General features: G+C 37.4%; 1 protein-coding gene across 4 annotated transcripts in view; it reads left to right on the top strand.

Moving 5' to 3' along the window:
* The first annotated feature begins 14,439 nt into the window (after positions 1-14,439).
* The window catches only part of CNTN6 (contactin 6), a 143,355-nt gene continuing 139,126 nt past the window's right edge, over positions 14,440-18,668 (top strand). For all 4 annotated transcript variants that reach the window (XM_089919571.1, XM_089919572.1, XM_089919574.1 and 1 more), the window contains exon 1: positions 14,440-14,615. In XM_089919571.1, coding sequence (XP_089775697.1) covers positions 14,474-14,615 — 142 coding nt within the window. In that variant the 5' untranslated portion in view covers positions 14,440-14,473. The remainder of the gene's footprint in view (positions 14,616-18,668) is intronic.

Genomic DNA, 18,668 nt, shown 5'->3' on the forward strand with positions numbered 1-18,668 from the left:
AACTCGTCAGTCGCATACAGGAAACCCCAAGTGTACAGTTTCTCCCAAAGTCCACCACCTCAATTTTGGGATGATTTGTTGTCTATTCAGGTGTTCCACAGATGCAGGGTACATCAAGTTGATTGTGGAAATTTAATCCGCTGCTTCTGAGGCTGCATGGAGCAACTTCCCTTTTTCTTCTTTGTTCGCACAGCTCCTGGGGTTCAGCTTTGGATTTGGCCCCGCCTCTGCAGGTAGGTCGCTCTCTGGCATCTGATCTTCGCCCACACAGGAGGGGGTTAAAGGAGCGGCTGATTGGGGGCTCTGGCTCACTCAGGCCGGCGGAGAGGGAGGGGTACGGAATGCGGGATGAGCCTGCAGCGGCAGAGGCCGGCATGACGTTGCAACAGCCTGAGCCGTGCCCTGTGTCCTCCCAGGGAAGTTGTCTCTGGATCACGGGACCCTGGCAGTGGTGGGCTGCACAGGCTCCCAGAAGGGGAGGTGTGGATAATGACCTGTGCTTGCACTCAGGCTTCTTGGTGGCTGCAGCAGCAGCCTTAGCGTCTCATGCCTGTCTCTTGTGTCTGTGCTGAATGCCGTGGCTCGAGCCCGTCTCTGAAGCTCATTTAGGTGGTGCTCTGAATCCCCTCTCCTCGCGCACCCTGAAACAATCATCTCTTGCCTCTTAGGCAGCTCCAGACTTTTTCCCGGACTCCCTCCCAGCTAGCTGTGGTGCACTAGCCCCCTTCAGTCTGTGTTCACGCAACCAACCCCAGTCTTCTTCCTGGGATCTGACCTCCGAAGCCAGAGCCTCAGCTCCCAGCGCCCACCCACACCGGCGGGTGAGCAGACAAGCCTCTCAGGCTGGTGAGTGCTGGTCTGCACCGATCCTCTGTGTGGGAATCTCTCTGCTTTGCCTTCTGCACCCCTGTTGCTGCACTCTCCTCCATGGCTTCCCCCCACCCCCCACCCCCCTTCTCTGCAAGCAAAGGGGCTTCCTAGTGTGTGGAAACTTTTCCTCCTTCACAGCTCCCTCCCCTAGGTGCAGGTCCCGTCCCTATTCTTTTGTCTCTCTTTTTTCTTTTTTCTTTTGCCCTACCCAGAGTTTCTTGCCTTTTGGGAAGTCTGAGGTCTTCTGCCAGCATTCAGTAGGTGTTCTGTAGGAGTTGTTCCACATGTAGATGTATTTTTTAAGTAGCTGTGGGGAGGAAAGTGATCTCCACGTCTTATTCCTCTGGCATCTTGAGGGTCCATCTAGGCTAGCATTCTCTTAACTCTTAACAAGTTTTATGGAAGACGGAGGCTCTAATAATCCTGAAGAACCTCCTCTCTATTCAAGTAACAATCAGAAACTAAGAACCTCTTCATTTTATTTCCTAATTCCCAGGAGAGAAAAGTACAGCAGCCGAGCAGGACATATTCACCTTTTGTCCAGTCATTCATGGCCATAAGAATGGGGTGAATTAAAAAAACACGAATTTAAGGGCCTATTCCTATCAGTTAAGAGATGATTCTCCATAAAGATGTTCATGAACTGTTCAGAAATGACAAAATGTGACTGCCGTCGATATAATCAAAAGTTTTTGGCATTCAGGGGGATGACAATGAACTTTAGATTCTGGTAGTTTGATCCAGTATTGGAGTCAGATCAGAGGACTAATTTTTTTTTAACTCCATGGAAGATAAAGAAAAATGGGGCAGAACCCTACATGAATTTTCAATAACATTGTATAATTTGCTTTTAATTGTCATTTAAAATTATTTACTTTTCAATGTTCCTCTATTGCAAAGTTCTTCCTTTATTGCCAAGTAAAACATTTCTTATTGTGTAGCATTATATTGTATGTGATTTTATAGCAGTAGGTGTTGTCAATACAACTATTTAATCACTATTGATCAAAATACCGACACTTTTCCTAAGGTCTAGTGCATTTTTAAAGAAAAGGTACTTAAAAAGCATTTTTGATTTCTTGCTTTTGATATTATATTGTCACATGGTTTCAGCTTTTCTTGTACAGAAAGCTCATGTTGTCCTTGCTTTCTGACACTGTAGGCAAAGCAACAAAAGTCTGCTATTATTTAATCATTTCATTGCAATATGAAAAAAATCTAAGGATTTACCACAAGAGACTAAACAATTAGTTGACAAAAGCTAGACAGTTTACTGGTATGAATTCAAGCTCTTAAAAATTTGATAACAACAAATACAAATGACTAAATAAGATATGGACTGATGATAATTCACCAAAACCAAGCTTTTCTGTCTTTCAAAATGAACCAAAGTTTGTTAGAAAATGCCTGATTCTATTCGTCTCAACTTCTTCATCTGTCAAATGGGAATGGAAATGTATGTCTCAAAAAAAGTGTCACAGGAATTTAATTTGTTACATGGTGCATGTAAAACTCCTTGGAAAACTACAAATTACTCTCCCAAATATAAAATATTATTAAGTCAAATTATACCCTTAATTTAGATTATATGAAGATTGAACAGAGCTTTTCTCTGAGTGAAGGTAAAGGAAGATAAATTAACATTTGTTGTCTGCCTACTTTGTGCATAGCACGGTGCTTAATATTTCAGCCAGGTTTTCTTTTTAGGGGGAGAGGAAGGTGGTGGAAAATGTTTAAATTATAAAGATCTATGAAAAAACAAGCAAAAAAACCCTGCTCATATTCCACTTGAATTTTTGCTATGAAAGAAGATGATATTAGCACTCACACATTTCAAACTATACTCTTTTACCCACCCCTCATTTTTCTGTTTATACTGTTATATTATCCAAGTTTATGGTATTCATATTCTGTTCTATAACTAAAACCAACATGGTTTTTAAGTGGTAGTTTTATATTTAAATGTATTCATTGTGCATCCTATTCCTCCTTCATTCTTTTTTTTTTTTTTTGCAGTACGCAGGCCTCTCACTGTTGTGGCCTCTCCCGTTGTGGAGCACAGGCTCCAGACACGCAGGCTCAGTGGCCATGGCTCACGGGCCCAGCCGCTCCGCGGCATGTGGGATCTTCCTGGACAGGGGCACAAACCCACGTCCCCTGCATTGGCAGGCAGGCTCTCAACCACTGCGCCACCAGGGAAGCCCCCTCCTTCATTCTTGAGATCTGTATATTGGTTCATTTTTACCTGGATAGACTTCATTGTTAAGTCATTTCTTTAAGAGTGTTCATTTATGTTATATTCTCTGAGGGTTTTTTGTTTGTTTTTTGATGTTAAAGAATGTTGAATTTCAATAGATTTGAAAGCTATATCAGTGGGTACTAACAGTCATGTCACCCTTTTATTCAGAATACTGTAGACTTTCCCTCACTGTCTTCTGGTATAGAATGCTAATGCTACTATTATAAAAAATGAAATTAATCTGATTTTATCTTTCACTCTTTTAAGTAATTTTCTGTTTCAACCTGGTCTTCTTGCAAAGTCTTTCTTTAAGTTTGAACATCAGTCACTTAACTAACACATGCTTTGGTGTTAAGTCCTCTCTCTAAAATGACTCTGGAATGTGGTGTATTCGTTCAATTCACAGGAAGTTATCTTGCTAATATCTTTCAATACATTTGTTTGTCTATCTCAGTGACATCAAGGATCTTTATGTTGGATCATCTTTTATCTATCTTTCTTATCCATTACCTTCTCTTCCCTCTTATCTGTGTTTTTAAAATTGTATTCATCACAATTATCTCTAATCTTCTCTTTATGTCAGTAAACTGACTTTTAGTAGGTATCTGTTTTGTTTCTTGCCTATTTTAGTTGATTTATTAATTCTTTAATGATGCTCTTTTGGTTGCAATTTTTATGTTTAAGTTACATCCTAATTTATCTGATTCTATAGTTTGTCTTTTTCATCTTGCCATTGAGTTACATTTTTTGAATTCAGGTTCTTACTCTACTGTGTGAAAAATTTTGAGAAATTTCCTAGGATTCCTTGAGTTATATTTTCTTCTAGATTGGATATTTTGTCTATCTTTGGCATGCTATGTTTTTCACTTTTATTGTTGCAATACATGTCCATACTTACTATTCCACTTCTTTTCATTTGCTCATACTTGAGGAACTGTGTGCAGACAACTCAGTCATTCCTTTATAGAAAGGGATATTTTTAAACATTCTTCTCATCATATCAAGGAACTGTTAGTTTTCTTCCTTTTAGCTCCATTTTGGAGGCTGAATACCCACATATCATGAGTACCCCCATTTTGTAGCCTGAGGGAATACTGGGATTGTGGGAAGCTCAGCCTTTAGCAGAATATCTGGGTGCTTCTATTTTAAGGTTTTTTTTTTTTTCTTTTTTTTTTTTTAGTGGTTTGTAGCAAGATTATTGGTGGAAGAGTCATAGGTATACTTTATTGCGGAAATGCGTCATTTTTTGGTTGGGCTTTAGAGATTTTACCAAGTGAATATATAGGCGTGAAACTATTAGTTTGTGAAACAGAGTCAGCTTTACTATTCATGCTTCTCTGCTTCACTCTTTTTTCTCCAGGAGCCCTGTCTACTCCTCTCTTCAACCAGAAGAGAAAACAGATTAAAACACACTATGCGTGTATATACAAATCTGCTTAACTCCAGAATTGGAGGCTGTTACGAGAATTCTCAGAATTTTGTCATTTCACCAGTAAATCTCACAGAGGTCAGGGATGAGATTAAGACGTCAAGAACTCTTTCACCCCTCTGAGCCTGGACAAACTCTTCTTATGCACAAATGTTTTTTTCTGTTGTTTCTTTGCTTATTTTGATTATTTTTAAGCCAATGGCATTGGAATTTGTCCCTTTTCTTATTCAGACACTGTTAATTTGTTTGTTGTTTATTTATAATTCCTTGTGCATTTCATCAGGTACTAGAGTAAGGAAAGTCTGTATTACATGTTTAACTCACTTTTTCTCAATCAGCCTTTACAAAAAAACAAAGATGTAAGATGTATTGCTACTTTATAGTTAAGAGTTATAACTTGTCCAGCATTATACAGCTAATAACTGTCTGCACTTCTAGGTAAATAATGGAGTATACTAAAATTACAATTTAAGATAAAGTTACTAAATTAATATTTTACCTGGGTGCAAATATTCTGGAAGAAAGAAATAGATCTGAGTGGATGGTGAAAACAGTGAGAGAATCAAGATGCCTAAGTTTAACTTCCTCCTATCTCTCAACACAGATGGTGAATTTGGAAAAGATGATTCAACTTCCTGGGTTTTAGTTTCCCTTTCCCTGTGTGTAATAATAATAAGGATGATGATGATGACAATAATGATGGTAATTTTCACAATTTGATGATTATACATTTACATGTACCAGGCACAATGTGATATACTTTATAAGTAATATGTCATTAAATCTCAAAATAACCATCTGATATACAGAGTCTATTTTGTCAATGAAGACTGCAAATTTCACAAATCCACTGAAGCCCATTTGATTCAAGGGCACATGCTATTGACCACTAGCTCTATTGTCTTTCCAAACCAAGAAGTCTGGCCTGAATGGTCTACAAAGACCTACCAACTTTGAGATTCTCTAGAGCTGTGGTTGGTATCAGAGGAAATGACCATGCTCATACATGACCCTCAGGTAGAACTACTAGAGTTCTGGACTGGGTGTCCTAAAATTAAATCCTAACATGATGAGGTTTTTGCTTTATGTATTCATTTGCACATTTTAAAAACACAGAATTTAACCTAAAACATAAGTACCGAACTGTTCCTCCTCCTTTCCTCCAAATCTTTCTTTCTTAACTATTCAGTGCAAATGCCATGAAGTGGGGCTCTGTAAGGTAGGCATCCACATGAATGTGGATGATGAGCACCACAGTAGCCCAGCATGAGTTGTTGGAGCCTAAGAGTGGTGAGAAGGTCAGGCATGCAGGACAAGGGGTAAGGCAGTGGTGGCCCAGTGGAGTGGCAGAGCCCGAGGAAGGTGAGAAGGGCATGCCCTTACTGAGGTGGCCTGGCACAGGCTATCAGAGTCTGAGAAGCCTGAGGAGGGTTCCATTGCCAGGAGAGGGTGGTGAAGGTAGAAACCTGGAAGCTAAGCGAGTGAGGACAGAGTCTCCACAGGGAAAGGGCATTCCAGGGTGACGTGTTAGATCCTCAAGGATGTGAGAAAGTTATCCACTTTGGAATATAACCATGCACAGATTGTCAGCGGTCAAGAGGAAAGACAGCATCCACACAGGAGGGAGACCCTGCACAGGGTCAGAACATGAGTGAGGTGAGGAGGTAGGAGACAGCTTACAAGCGGTGTCAAAGAAGGTATGGGAGTAAAACTTACAGCAGGTATCAGAATCTGTACAGGGTGAAGAGGAGCTTCACATAGGGGAGAAGGTGTTGACAGTAACTGGAGGTTAGTTACATACAAGGAGATTGAACAAATTCATAAATACACTGAGAATAGTGGAAACCAGGGTTCTCACAGCTGGAACAGGGAGTTAAAAATATAGACAGAGGACTTCCCTGGTGGCTCCGTGGATAAGAATCTGCCTGTCAATGCAGGGGACACGGGTTCGATCCCTGGTCCAGGAAGATCCCACATGTCGTGGAGCAACTAAGTCCGTGAGCCACAACTACTGAGCCTGTGCTCTACAGCCCGCAAGCCACAACTACTGAGCCTGCATGCTGCAACTACTGAAGCGAGCGTGCCTACAGCCTGTGCTCTGCAACAAGGGAAGCCACCACAAGGAGAAGCCCGTACACTGCAACGAAGAGTAGCCCCCGCTCGCCACAACTAGAGAAAGCCGGAATGCAGCAACGAAGACCCAACACAGCCAAAAATAAATAAAATTAAAAATACATACATAGACAGAAAAAACCTATAATAAACCCACTATAAATCACCATAGATAGATAGAAGTATGGAATAAGAATATACACACACACACACATATATACATATTTACATAAATATGTCTGTATATAAAATTATACATATGCATACTTATATATATTCATATGTGTTTATAAATTCATATAAGTATCTATATGTATGTATTCACACATATAATCTATAAAACCTACACACACACACACACACACACACACACACACACATGCAAACACTGAAAATCCTCAGAGCAAGAACACCTCAATAACAATAAGTACACTTAGTTCCAGATCATGGTTTCTACATACCATTCTCTAATAAAAGGAACAAGGTTTTCTTAGGGGGGAAAAAAGACTACTCCGATGGCTGGAACAGGAGAAATGCAAGGTGATTCTGTAACACTTTCTGGTACCAGAAAGTAAAGAACAGTATAAAGAATGATAGGCCCACGTCAAAAAGATGAAGAAACCAGCTTGAATGGCTCCTGCTGGCCAAATCAGTGATGATTTGGGCAACAAAATACATAGTAATGGATTATAACTTTAATAAAATAAGAAACGATGGATTCACAGTGATAGAGTAGATCATACTGATAGAAATATATAAATAAAAAATTTAAATGTTCAGTAAGGAACAGTATATTTACATTGTCTCAAAGTCCCTAACCACAAAATGTTTACCAATTATAAAGTGGGGGAAACAAAGCAATTTTATAGTGGAGAAGTCTAGCAGGCAGCAGCACGTTAACCAAGTGATCAAAGTTAATTTCAGCAGAAATAGGACAAACAGAAGTCCTGCACTATCTGGTAGGATACAATCTGAAGCACACAGCATTCCTGAATCTAACTGTAATGAAACAGCAGACAAAGTGGTGCACCCAGTGGGTGAGGGGAATGGAGGGACAAGATGGCAAGACAATGTGATCAATATACTCTGGCTGGTGAGGACCAGTCATTTTCATGGTGATAATTTTTAAAAATAAGAGCCAGTTTTCTCATTGGTTTTATTAATATTTTTAAAATCTTTATAGACCCTTTTTATTACCCATACCCTCAGCACACAGCTCCTACCAGGACCCCTACCCTGTCGTCACTCAGATAAGCCCAAATTGAGTGAAACTTTACCAGATCAGTGCCTTGTAATTTTCGAAGGTACCAAGGTGAGGAAAACCAAGGAAAGACTGGGAAATTGTTCTGCATTGAAGGAGACTAAGAGGAGAAAACAACTAAATGAAATCTGTGATTCTCTACTGGATCTTTTTGCTATAAACTATTTTATTAGGGAAAATGGAGAAATGGGATCTGAAGATTAGATGCTAGTATTGAATCAATGTTAATTCCTTGATTTTGATTTTATTGTATGCTTTGTAGGAAATATAAACTAATTTATTTGGGATGATGTGGAATGAATTTGCAAAATTACTCTAAATGGCATGGAAAGAAAATTTTTGTACCATTTCTGAAACATTTTCCGTATGCTTGCAACTATTTCAAGATAAAATGTTTTTAAAACTATGTATTGACTTGATGTCTAATTCAGACTTGCATTCAAAACAGGGTCAGGTTTTTTTCATGTGGTGTAATTCTTTTCTTTTTCCAGGTGATGGTCGTTTGAGCCGTCCTATTTTTACCCAGGAACCACAAGATGTTATTTTTCCTTTGGATTTGTCAAAATCTGAAATCATCCTGAATTGTGCTGCTAATGGTTACCCTTCACCCCATTATAGGTAAAGTTCTACTTCTGAGTACCACACTGCTTGTTTTTTTTTCTTTGTCTTCGGGGCAAAATATACGCACAATAAAGTGACTTAATTTGAAGTGTACAGCTCAAAGAATTTTTACATAGGTATACAGCTGTGTGCCCACCACTCAAATGAAGATATGGACATTTCTGGTACGGCAAACTGTTCCCTCATGCCACTTGCCAAGTGATGACTACCCCACCCCCACCCGCAGCAACCACTATTATGACTTATTGATTAGGTCTGCTTAGAACAGTTATTCTTGAGATTGGTGCCATGCAGTGCCATGTTATGAAGAGAACTGACAGAGGAAAAGAAAGAAAGAAAACGGAACAAAAGAAGAAAGGAAGGAAGGAAGGGAGGAGGGAAGGAATACAGGAAAAAAGAAGAAAAAATAAAGGGAAAGGACAGGAAAAGATTTGTTTCCCCAATATGAAAGACAATAAAGCACAAGTTCATTTTGTACTCCCTTCCCCACAATTTGGAGCCACTGCCTCAGTTGCCCCATATACAACGCCTGTGAAAATGTTCCCCTAAAAGGAATTAATCCACATGGAAACTTTATTTTATCCAACTAATTTTTGTGGCTCCACTGACATGTCCCATCACCCAAAAAGCACGGGTTTTAGAAAAACATGTTGAAGACAGCTATGCACCATCTAATGCAGAAAAGGAATTTTCATTCTGGGCAAGTAGAAAAATATATATTTGCTCCTCACATATTACCTCTGAAATAATAAGGCAGAAAGTTCTGTAGTGTTTCAGTTCTTAGAATATTGCAGTAAAGGCAGAATCTGATCCACCTTGTGGGTGGACTTCACAAATTTAAAAATATATGCATGTATATATTATGCTTATATAAATCATAAAGATATTTTGTTGGTAAGAACTGCATATGCAGTGTGAATATAGGAAAAGTAGAATAAATATTAAAATCACTATTGATTTTAAAATCACTATTGGCTTTGGGATTTTAAAAGCATTTTTTTAAAGTTAATTTTTAGTGGTTAAGTTAAATCATCACACACAAAAAGCAACAATTTCAGTCCATTTTGGCAAAATAAGCTGGCTTGGAGTGATTTTTATGTTCCATTAAAAATACCAAATTTCTATGTATAATTACTTTGATCTTAAGATTGTCTAGATTAACTAGCTAAATGACTTAAATGCACAAAGTTAAAGAGAACTCTCCTTTACATTGTATTTTGTCAAAAGAACTTCAGAATTTGTTTTTTACAACAAAAGAGCTGAAAAACTGTGTCTCACTACACTTTATTAAAGCTTTCCTATCTTTAGGGCACCCAAACCAATAAAGTCCATCTGGATGATGATTACTTAGTTTATAAATTGGTTCACCCAGTTCATGGTTGGTGGTTTGTTTTCCTTAAATAAAGAGTTATCTTACTTAACTTAAAATTTGGTTAAATATATAAAAATGTGATTAACACATTTTTCAGGATCACCTTACAGTTTAAGTTGGAATTTTATTTTTGAAAGCCAATTTGATTGATCCTAAAGATTGACAGAATTTGTTAGAGAAAGGAAAAAAAAAGTATGAATCCCTATAAAATAAGAAACATTTGCTAAGTATAAGTAAGATAAATCATCAGTCAATCATGTACTTATATAAAAATGTCTATTGGCTTATAACAGGCCGAAAGATATAAAACAGTGGTTCTCACAACAGTTTGCTAATATTATCTATGAAGAAATACACTGAATGAAGAGATTGCAAATTCCAGTGTTGTGAAATGGCTTCTGTTTCTAACATACTTAAAAATTAGGAGGCTAAAGACAGGTAATTTAACTTCTTATTTCCAATCCCCATAACCAGGTTTAGCTCGGCTCTAATATCATGGTATAAAATACTCATAGGCAAGAGGCTTTGAAAAAAGAGTGAGAACAAAACCAAGTTTTTAATGCTTAAATGTCAGACTAAGACCCAATTTTCTTGATAATAAAGCAAAGGGCAGAGGTATTTCAGACAATGCACATTAGCAACAAAATACAAAATTTAGTTTTAATATGATCCTTTCTAACTCAAAATTTATTTTTAAAAAACATCGTAACTGTAGTCATCTTAGATTGTGTGTGTGTATATGAAATAGAGGGACAATCTTTATGATTCAGGGTCTAACATTATTTGAGGTTATTTGGATATAGTGTGAAGCCGTATTAAAGAGCCTTTGACTTAGATCCATTTCATATGTGACCTTGGAATAGTCATTTCTTTCTCCTGGCATTGGATTCCTTATCCACAAAGTGAGGGTGTGGTTGACTTTAAGGTGTGTTTTATTCCTTTTAGTAAATTCCTTTAGCAAATGAAATCTCATAGGAGAAAATAAGCAATATTTAAAGCAGAACTTTGGAAACAGTTTAAAAGTAACTTGCCTGAAGTCACTTACAGTTAGAGTCAACACCTTCACAGACAAGATTTCAGTAGAAAACAAGAAGATACAGATGTCAGGCAAGTTGGCACAGAAGTTTTCCCATGGAAAGGATCATTCTTTATTCTTTAAAAGACCAGGCAACACATGGCAAATAACATCTAACCAGGAAGCTTTGTTAAGGGAAGGAAAATGGGTTATGCAAAAATGTACTTGGGTAGGATTGCTTATGCTTTAAAAAGTTTAGGAAAATCAGATAGTAATGAGCTTAGTTCCAGCTCAGAATATATCTTTCATTTGGGAAAATGAAGCAACACACACATAAATCATTTTTACATTGGATACACTCTCTATCAGATACACTATCTTTGAATGTCATAGAGGATTTCTAACACATGTTCTCTGGACCTGGTCACAAGAGGAGGTTCCTTTCTGTAATTTAATCTACTCCAGTCACAAAGACATTCTTAAGTCTGGAGAAGCTCTAGGTCTCTGAGTAAAAATCATAAAAGTAGTTACTCTGCCCTTCTATTCTTTTTATTCATTTCCTCACTTGATCTTCTTAACAACCTCATGTGATAAAGCAGGATATTTTTATTGTGGAAATTTTATAATTGATGGATATGATTTTTGGAGAAGTCATGACTTGCACAAGCATACACAGCAAAGGAATGTCAAAGTTAGGCCTAGGACTCTTTCCACAGGGTCAATGGAGCCAAGTTTAGTGCACATTACAATCACCCAGAGAGACTACTAAAAAAATTTACATTTTTGAAGTTCTTCAAAGGTCTAGGGATGGGCCCAGAAATAGTGCTCCATGTAATTCTAAAGCAAGGCTCAGTTGTGAAAAACACTCACGTGCACACACACACACACACACACACACACACACACACTCATGCATTATCACAGGCCAGCAAACAAATATAGCCCCCAGCCATTATATTCTTAACTACTCAATAGGGAAGGATGTTCACCAGAAAAAGATCAAGATTTTAGTTCAAATCCATATGTTTCATGGAATTAATATGATATTAAGGCAGATGCTTAAAATAATCATCTATAGCATATTTCCTAGTTTGCATCATGGGATAATTCTCCTGGGCATGCAATTCTATCCGCAACGTTTGTATGACAATCACTTGAATTCATTAATACTATTTCTCCATTGATTTAAACATATTAATTAGGACAAAGCCCACACCACGACTTGAACCCTTGATCTACATGCACAGTTTAATAATCATTGTACCATAGTGATTAGAATGATTATGGGGATACTGTGAAAAATTCATTTGCTGCAGCTAAGCCAACAACTTTGAATTTGTGTTGAAAAACAATTACTGAGCTTAATTAGGAGCATATAATGATGACAGCAGTTATTTCAGTGATTGATTCCAAAATTAAAGAGAGCTGGCAAACTAAGTGCTGTATAGCCTTTGCATTGAAAATGAAAGGGAACACAAAGGTTAAAAGACCATGTAAGACAGTATTACAGTGCTGGCAAGGAGAATATTCGAGGCTTCAGATAGGCCTAAAAAATAATAGTTTTCTCCATTTTCTTCTTCTGAAATTGAGAACAAGAGGCCAAACAAATTTCTCTAGAAAAAAATTTGGCAGATAGCTCAGGCAAATGAAATATACTATTTTTGACTGTTGTCTTTCAACTTCCTTTATTAAAATGAAGTTGAGGTGCACAAGAATTGGCTAAATAATTTAAAAGTGACAGAGTTTGTTCAAAACCTCTGGATGATTTGATATCTGGTCAATCACTTCTCATCTTTAATAGGGTAGATTACCTAAGTCCGTATTTCTTTTCTACTGTTGTAGATATTTGCCAGACTTTTTCCATGGGATGTTTCAGAATACTCCTAAAAAAGTCAATGACATCTGGAATAATGCTATAAAATGTCATTCCTTTCTTACAGTTAGCTACCTCTACCAAAATAAGGGAAGAAACTGCAAAGCTGGCATAGACCCTACAAAAATGATTTGGAAATTGGCTATATTACATAGGAAGAGGCCACTCACTTGTTTTTCTGACTGATTATCTTAATTGAATAGTTTAAAACGGGCTTCCCTGGTGGCGCAGTGGTTGAGGGTCTGCCTGCCGATGTAGGAGATATGGGTTCGTGCCCCGGTCCGGGAGGATCCCACATGCCGCGGAGCGGCTGGGCCCGTGAGCCATAGCCGCTGAGCCTGCGCGTCTAGAGCCTGTGCTCTGCAATGGGAGAGGCCACAACAGTGAGAGGCCCACGTACGGCAAAAAAAAAAAAAAAAAGAGGTTAAAATATCTCTTTTTTTAAATGCTTTATATGACTACACACAGCTTGTGCCCTAGAAATGTATCTGTTTAAGTATGTAATATTCTTATTTCAAAATGTCTGAATATTTTGATGGAAGTTAGGGGTTGCAAGGTGGGGGAAGTGAGTCCAGTTAAAGATAATTACTGGCTATTCATTCATCTTAAAATGACCAAATGCAATTTCTAAAACATCTTATGTTTCTTTGAAAATAAATATAACTGTTAGGCCTTTCTGATACTTAATTCATGTACAAAAAGATTGTTGACTAATAGGTAAGCCAAGAAACTTTTTGCAGCCTAAAATAGAAACTTCTCAAACTGCATTTGTTTTTGTTAAGGTATAATTTTAGTTTGGCATTTCTAAATACTGTTGAAATATTTCTAAATACTGTAGAAATACTGAAAAATATTCAGTATTTCTAAATACTGTTGAAATTAATTTTCCTAGTAAGAGACTAACAGAGACAATCATGTTCTAAAGTAGTCTGGTTATTTTTGTTTTGTTATCGGCCTCAAATTGGCATTGTAAAATCTTTGCTGGCTTTCTTTGTGCCATTTCTAATATATTTTTCTTGGATTTCTATGTCTAAATCTTTTTTTTTTTTTTTTTTTTGCCGTACGCGGGCCTCTCACTGTTGTGGCCTCACCCGTTGCGGAGCACAGGCTCCGGACGCGCAGCCTCAGCGGCCATGGCTCACGGGCCCAGCCGCTCCGCGGCATGTGGGATCCCCCCGGATCTGGGCACGAACCCGCATCCCCTGCATCGGCAGACTCTGAACCACTGCGCCACCAGGGAAGCCCTGTCTAAATCATTTTTGACATTCAATTTTGCAGTATCAGTTGTGCGTGTTCAGGTATGGTACGTGTTATTTGAAAAGTTGCTATAGGAATAGGGCGGCCAGGTTTATTGACTGAATGTCTACTTTTTATTTCTCATGTCAAGAGTTCTATTGCCTCTTTGTACACATTTGGGTGAATGTTCATAATCTGTAAAGAGTAGAAGATCTTCAAAATAACATAGTTATTGATATCACAGAGCTCATGAAGACAATTATCTTCGATGAAACTGGTGGGATGTATCCACATAAAACCATGTTTTGTTTCATTTTAACAGTCTCAGGAATTACAGGTGCATGTTGTTTAACACAGGAGTGGTCAACTCTGTATATCAGAAACATGATTTGATTTTTTTTTTCCTTGAAGGTGGAAGCAAAATGGCACAGATATTGATTTTACCATGAGCTATCACTACAGGTTGGACGGAGGCAGTTTGGCAATCAGTAGCCCCCGCACAGATCAAGATACTGGCACGTACCAGTGCCTGGCCACCAACCCTCTGGGAACAATCCTGAGCCAGAAGGCGAAGCTCCAATTTGCATGTGAGTTTGTGGGAAAAATCTATAATCTTTACGTTTCTAAAAATATATTTTTATTATAATCATAGTAGAAAAAAATCCAGCTTTGCCAATCATGTGCTCTTTGAGAGCAAATATGAATTTATAGAGGCAAAAAGTTTTAACAGTGTGCATTTTGTGAATTCAGACTCCTGGGGATAGCTGAAATCTATTTCAAAAAAGGAAGGAAATATCAGTGTTATTGTATTTTGTGAATTATTTTTAGAAATATCTGTGAAAGTTCCAGATATACATATTAAGATAAAGATTATATATATTACTCTTTTTCCTTTTTCTTTTGCATTGGGTATTAGTATGCAGAGCACACGAAGCAAAAGCTGAGGGCAGAGATGTCTTTTGGGGGAGGCAAGTATTCTCCCAGGAAAAGTGATCATGCATCCACAGTTTGATGTAGGTGGAAATAAAGTAGTTGCCAAAGGCAGACTTTATATTAACTGTAACAATGTCCAGCTGCGTCACAAAAATGTCATCCAAATAATTACCTTGGTGACATTTGAGGACATTAGCAGATGAACAACATTCATACTGCTCCTTATATAGTTTTTTTTGTAGTGTTTCCAGGGGCTGAAATATTTCATATTGGATCCAGGGAAAGCCTTGTTTGAAAGTAATTACATCTGTTGATATGGATGAAGTAGAAGCCTTAAATGTCTCCTTTTGTACCCCCTCCCTGACCCAATCCCTACCCATGTCCACCTCAGAGGATATATCAGGGGCCAAAGCGTGAGAAGCTACTCTTTGCAGCCCTCATGAAAAGGTCTATGCTTCTGTTACTTTGAAAAAGTAATTATTTTGAAATTTAAAAAATAAAATATATGTCCAAAGCCCACCTTGTAGAACTACTTTAGTCATCACTAGATATATAAGTTAACAATTGGGTCTGTTTCCCATTCCAAATCTTGTGTTCCAAATATGCCTTGTTCTACACATAGTTCCCCAATGTTGACCATTCTGGGGATGGCATTGTTTTTGAATATGTATATAAGCATATTCAGAAATAAGTACACACACGTACGTATATATATGCATGCGGTCATAAATATACACACATTATACATATGTACATATATGTATGTGGTCCTATATATACACACATACACATGTATACATACACACAAACGTTACTAAGTGTATCTGAATGTATTTATATCTGCAGAAATCAAAGGATAATGCAAACGTTTATAGAGCTAAATGGAATCTGAACAAAGGCTGATGGCTGCTTGAACCTTATGGTAAAGATAAACACAATACTTGATGTCTGCATTTCAGCTAAGACCAGCACTTGGAAAAATAATAGCAAGCAAAATACTAATAAGAAACTTATTTTACAGAAGTAAACAATTGCTCCATAAACTGTCAATGATCCTGCCAAAAGAATTATATCTCCTACTTGGATAGGTGATAACCCTAGAAGATACACATGATTTGGATCAGATTGCATAAGAATAAATTTGACTTTCCGGCAAAGGAAAACACATACAGCACATTTATTTGCTATACCCTGGAGTTTCTCTAAAGCTATGGATTCTATCCATTCTTGAAAATAACTGAATACTTACGATGAAAATTAATGCACTATGCTTTACATGGCCATCTATTTCCTCCTCTTTGTTCCCCTTCTTAAACAAAAAATATATTTTTTATTCCCCTACATTATTTTTTCCTCACCTTTTTTCTGCTTTTAAAAATATGTGTAACTAGAAGTTTTTCAAAGTTAAATCATATTTTCTCTTTGCTAAAAAAAGAGGAAAGGTTTCAATTAAGAAGAAATTGTATGCTTTCATTTGGATGAATGGGAAAATCAATTCTTCTGTCCTTGCTGACTTTCTTGTCTCTTCACAAAATTTTCCTTTTTTTGAGTTGAAGGTGTGTGACTGTTGATCCCTAAAATCGTTTCTATTACTATTCATGCAGAAAGAAGAATGGCCTACATCCATTAGCTGATCTTTCTCCTGCAGACTTAAAGGATCTTATGTTCCAAGTCTTAAACTTGAAAACAAGAACAAAAACAAAAAAAGAACCATATCATTCTGCCTTTCATGTCCAGTATCTGTAGTGGTCCCACGCCTGAAACATTTCCTGCTAAGTCCATGGAGAGATTTGGTTGAGTGTAATTATCTCTTGAATCAACCCTAAACATAACCAACATATTTTAATCACCTATAAAGTATCTCCCTTCATTTCCTGTATTTCATAAGTACTCTCGCCACCTTACTTAAGTCAGTTGTTCATTCCAAGTAGTAAACAACTTCTTTTCAAAAGGTGAAAATACCAGGTCTAGCTTTGCCACTGCTATTATGCAACTCTGAGTGGTTTACTTTTTGTACAAATGAGCACAAAGATCTTAAAGATGAATCGAAAAATATTGATGGGAACTTCCCTGGTGGCACAGTGGTTAAGAATCCGCCTGCCAATGCAGGGAACATGGGTTCCAGCCCTGATCCAGGCAGGAAGATCCCACATGCCGTGAAGCAACTAAGCCCACGAGCCACAACTACTGAGCCCACGTGCCACAACTACTGAAGCCCATATGCCTAGAGCCCGTGCTCCACAACAAGAGAAGCCACTGCAATGAGAAGCCCATGCACCACAATGAAGAGTAGCCCCAGCTCACTGCAACTAGAGAAAGCCCACAGGCAGCAAGGAAGACCCAGTGCAGCCAAAAATAAATAAATAAATTAAAACATCCTTTAAAAAAGAAAAAAAAAAACACCATAAGTCAAGGCATAGACCATGGAAAAAAGCAGAAAGCTTTCTATTAAAAAAAAAAAAAAAAAGTGTTGATGACTTACAGCCCAGAAGACTCCACTTACAAATTCTTTCTTCTAATCTCATTTAAGAGATACAGGATATTAATTTTGCAAAATAGGTTTTCTGAAATTTCATTCAAAGAAATTACATTTGTATCCACATGCAAATATATGCATATGCATAATCTCATTAATAAGGTTACTCTTCCAAAAAGAGAGGAAGGGAAAGAGAGAGGCAGAGAAATAGAGAGACAGAGAGAAGAGAGGCAGAAAGAAAAAGAGAGAACGTAATAGAAGAGAAATATCCAATTGGGAATTTGTTTCTCTATGAAAACATCCTGAACATCACTAATCAGTACAGAAATACAAATCAGAGCCAGAAAATGCTGCTTCACACTCATGAGGATGGCTATTATTTTAAACACACACACACACACACACACACACACACACGCAGAAAATAACAAGAATTGGCAAGGATGTGAAAACATTGGAATCCTTGTGCATTACTGGTGCGAATGTAAAATGGTACATCTACTGTGGAAGACAGCATGGCAGTTCCTTAAAAACTTGAACATAGAATTACCATGACACAGCAATTCCACCTCTAGGTAAATGCCCCAAAGGATGGAAGGGACTCAGGCAGATGTTTGTATACCCATGTTAATAGTGGCATTATATATAACAGGTAAAAGGTAGAAATGACCCAAATGCCCATCAACAGATAAATGCATTAACAAAATGTGGTATAAACATACAACAGAATATTATTCCACTTTAAAAAGGAAATTTTATAATTCTATTACATGCTACACCATGTATGAACCTTGAAAACATTTTGCTGAGTGAAATAAGACACACACAAAAGGATACTTATCGTAGGATTCCATTTATATGAGGTAAGTAACTAGGCAAATTCCTAGACAGAAAGTAGAATGGTGGCTTCCATGGAGTAGGTGAAGGAAAATGGGGAGTTATTGTTTAATGAGTACAGAGATTTAGTTTGGATTGATTAAAAAATTCTGGAGATGGATGGGGATTATACAACAATGCGAATGTACTTAATACTAAAGAATTGTACACTTAAAATGGTTTAAATGGTAAAGTTTATGTTATACATATTTTACCACAAGTTTTTAAAAAGTGATATCATCAGAATTCAGTGGAATAAAAGTAATCATTTCAGTTGGCTTTTTTTCCTCCCATAATTATCAAAAAAAAAAAGAGAGTAAGTTTTCCTTATTAAGTATCTGTTCTGTTTCTTTGC

This window comes from Delphinapterus leucas, chromosome 10 (assembly GCF_059928025.1).
Source record: "Delphinapterus leucas isolate spDelLeu-1000000601 "Yukka" chromosome 10, BTC_Dleu_Yukka2, whole genome shotgun sequence".
Lineage (NCBI taxonomy): Eukaryota > Metazoa > Chordata > Mammalia > Artiodactyla > Monodontidae > Delphinapterus > Delphinapterus leucas.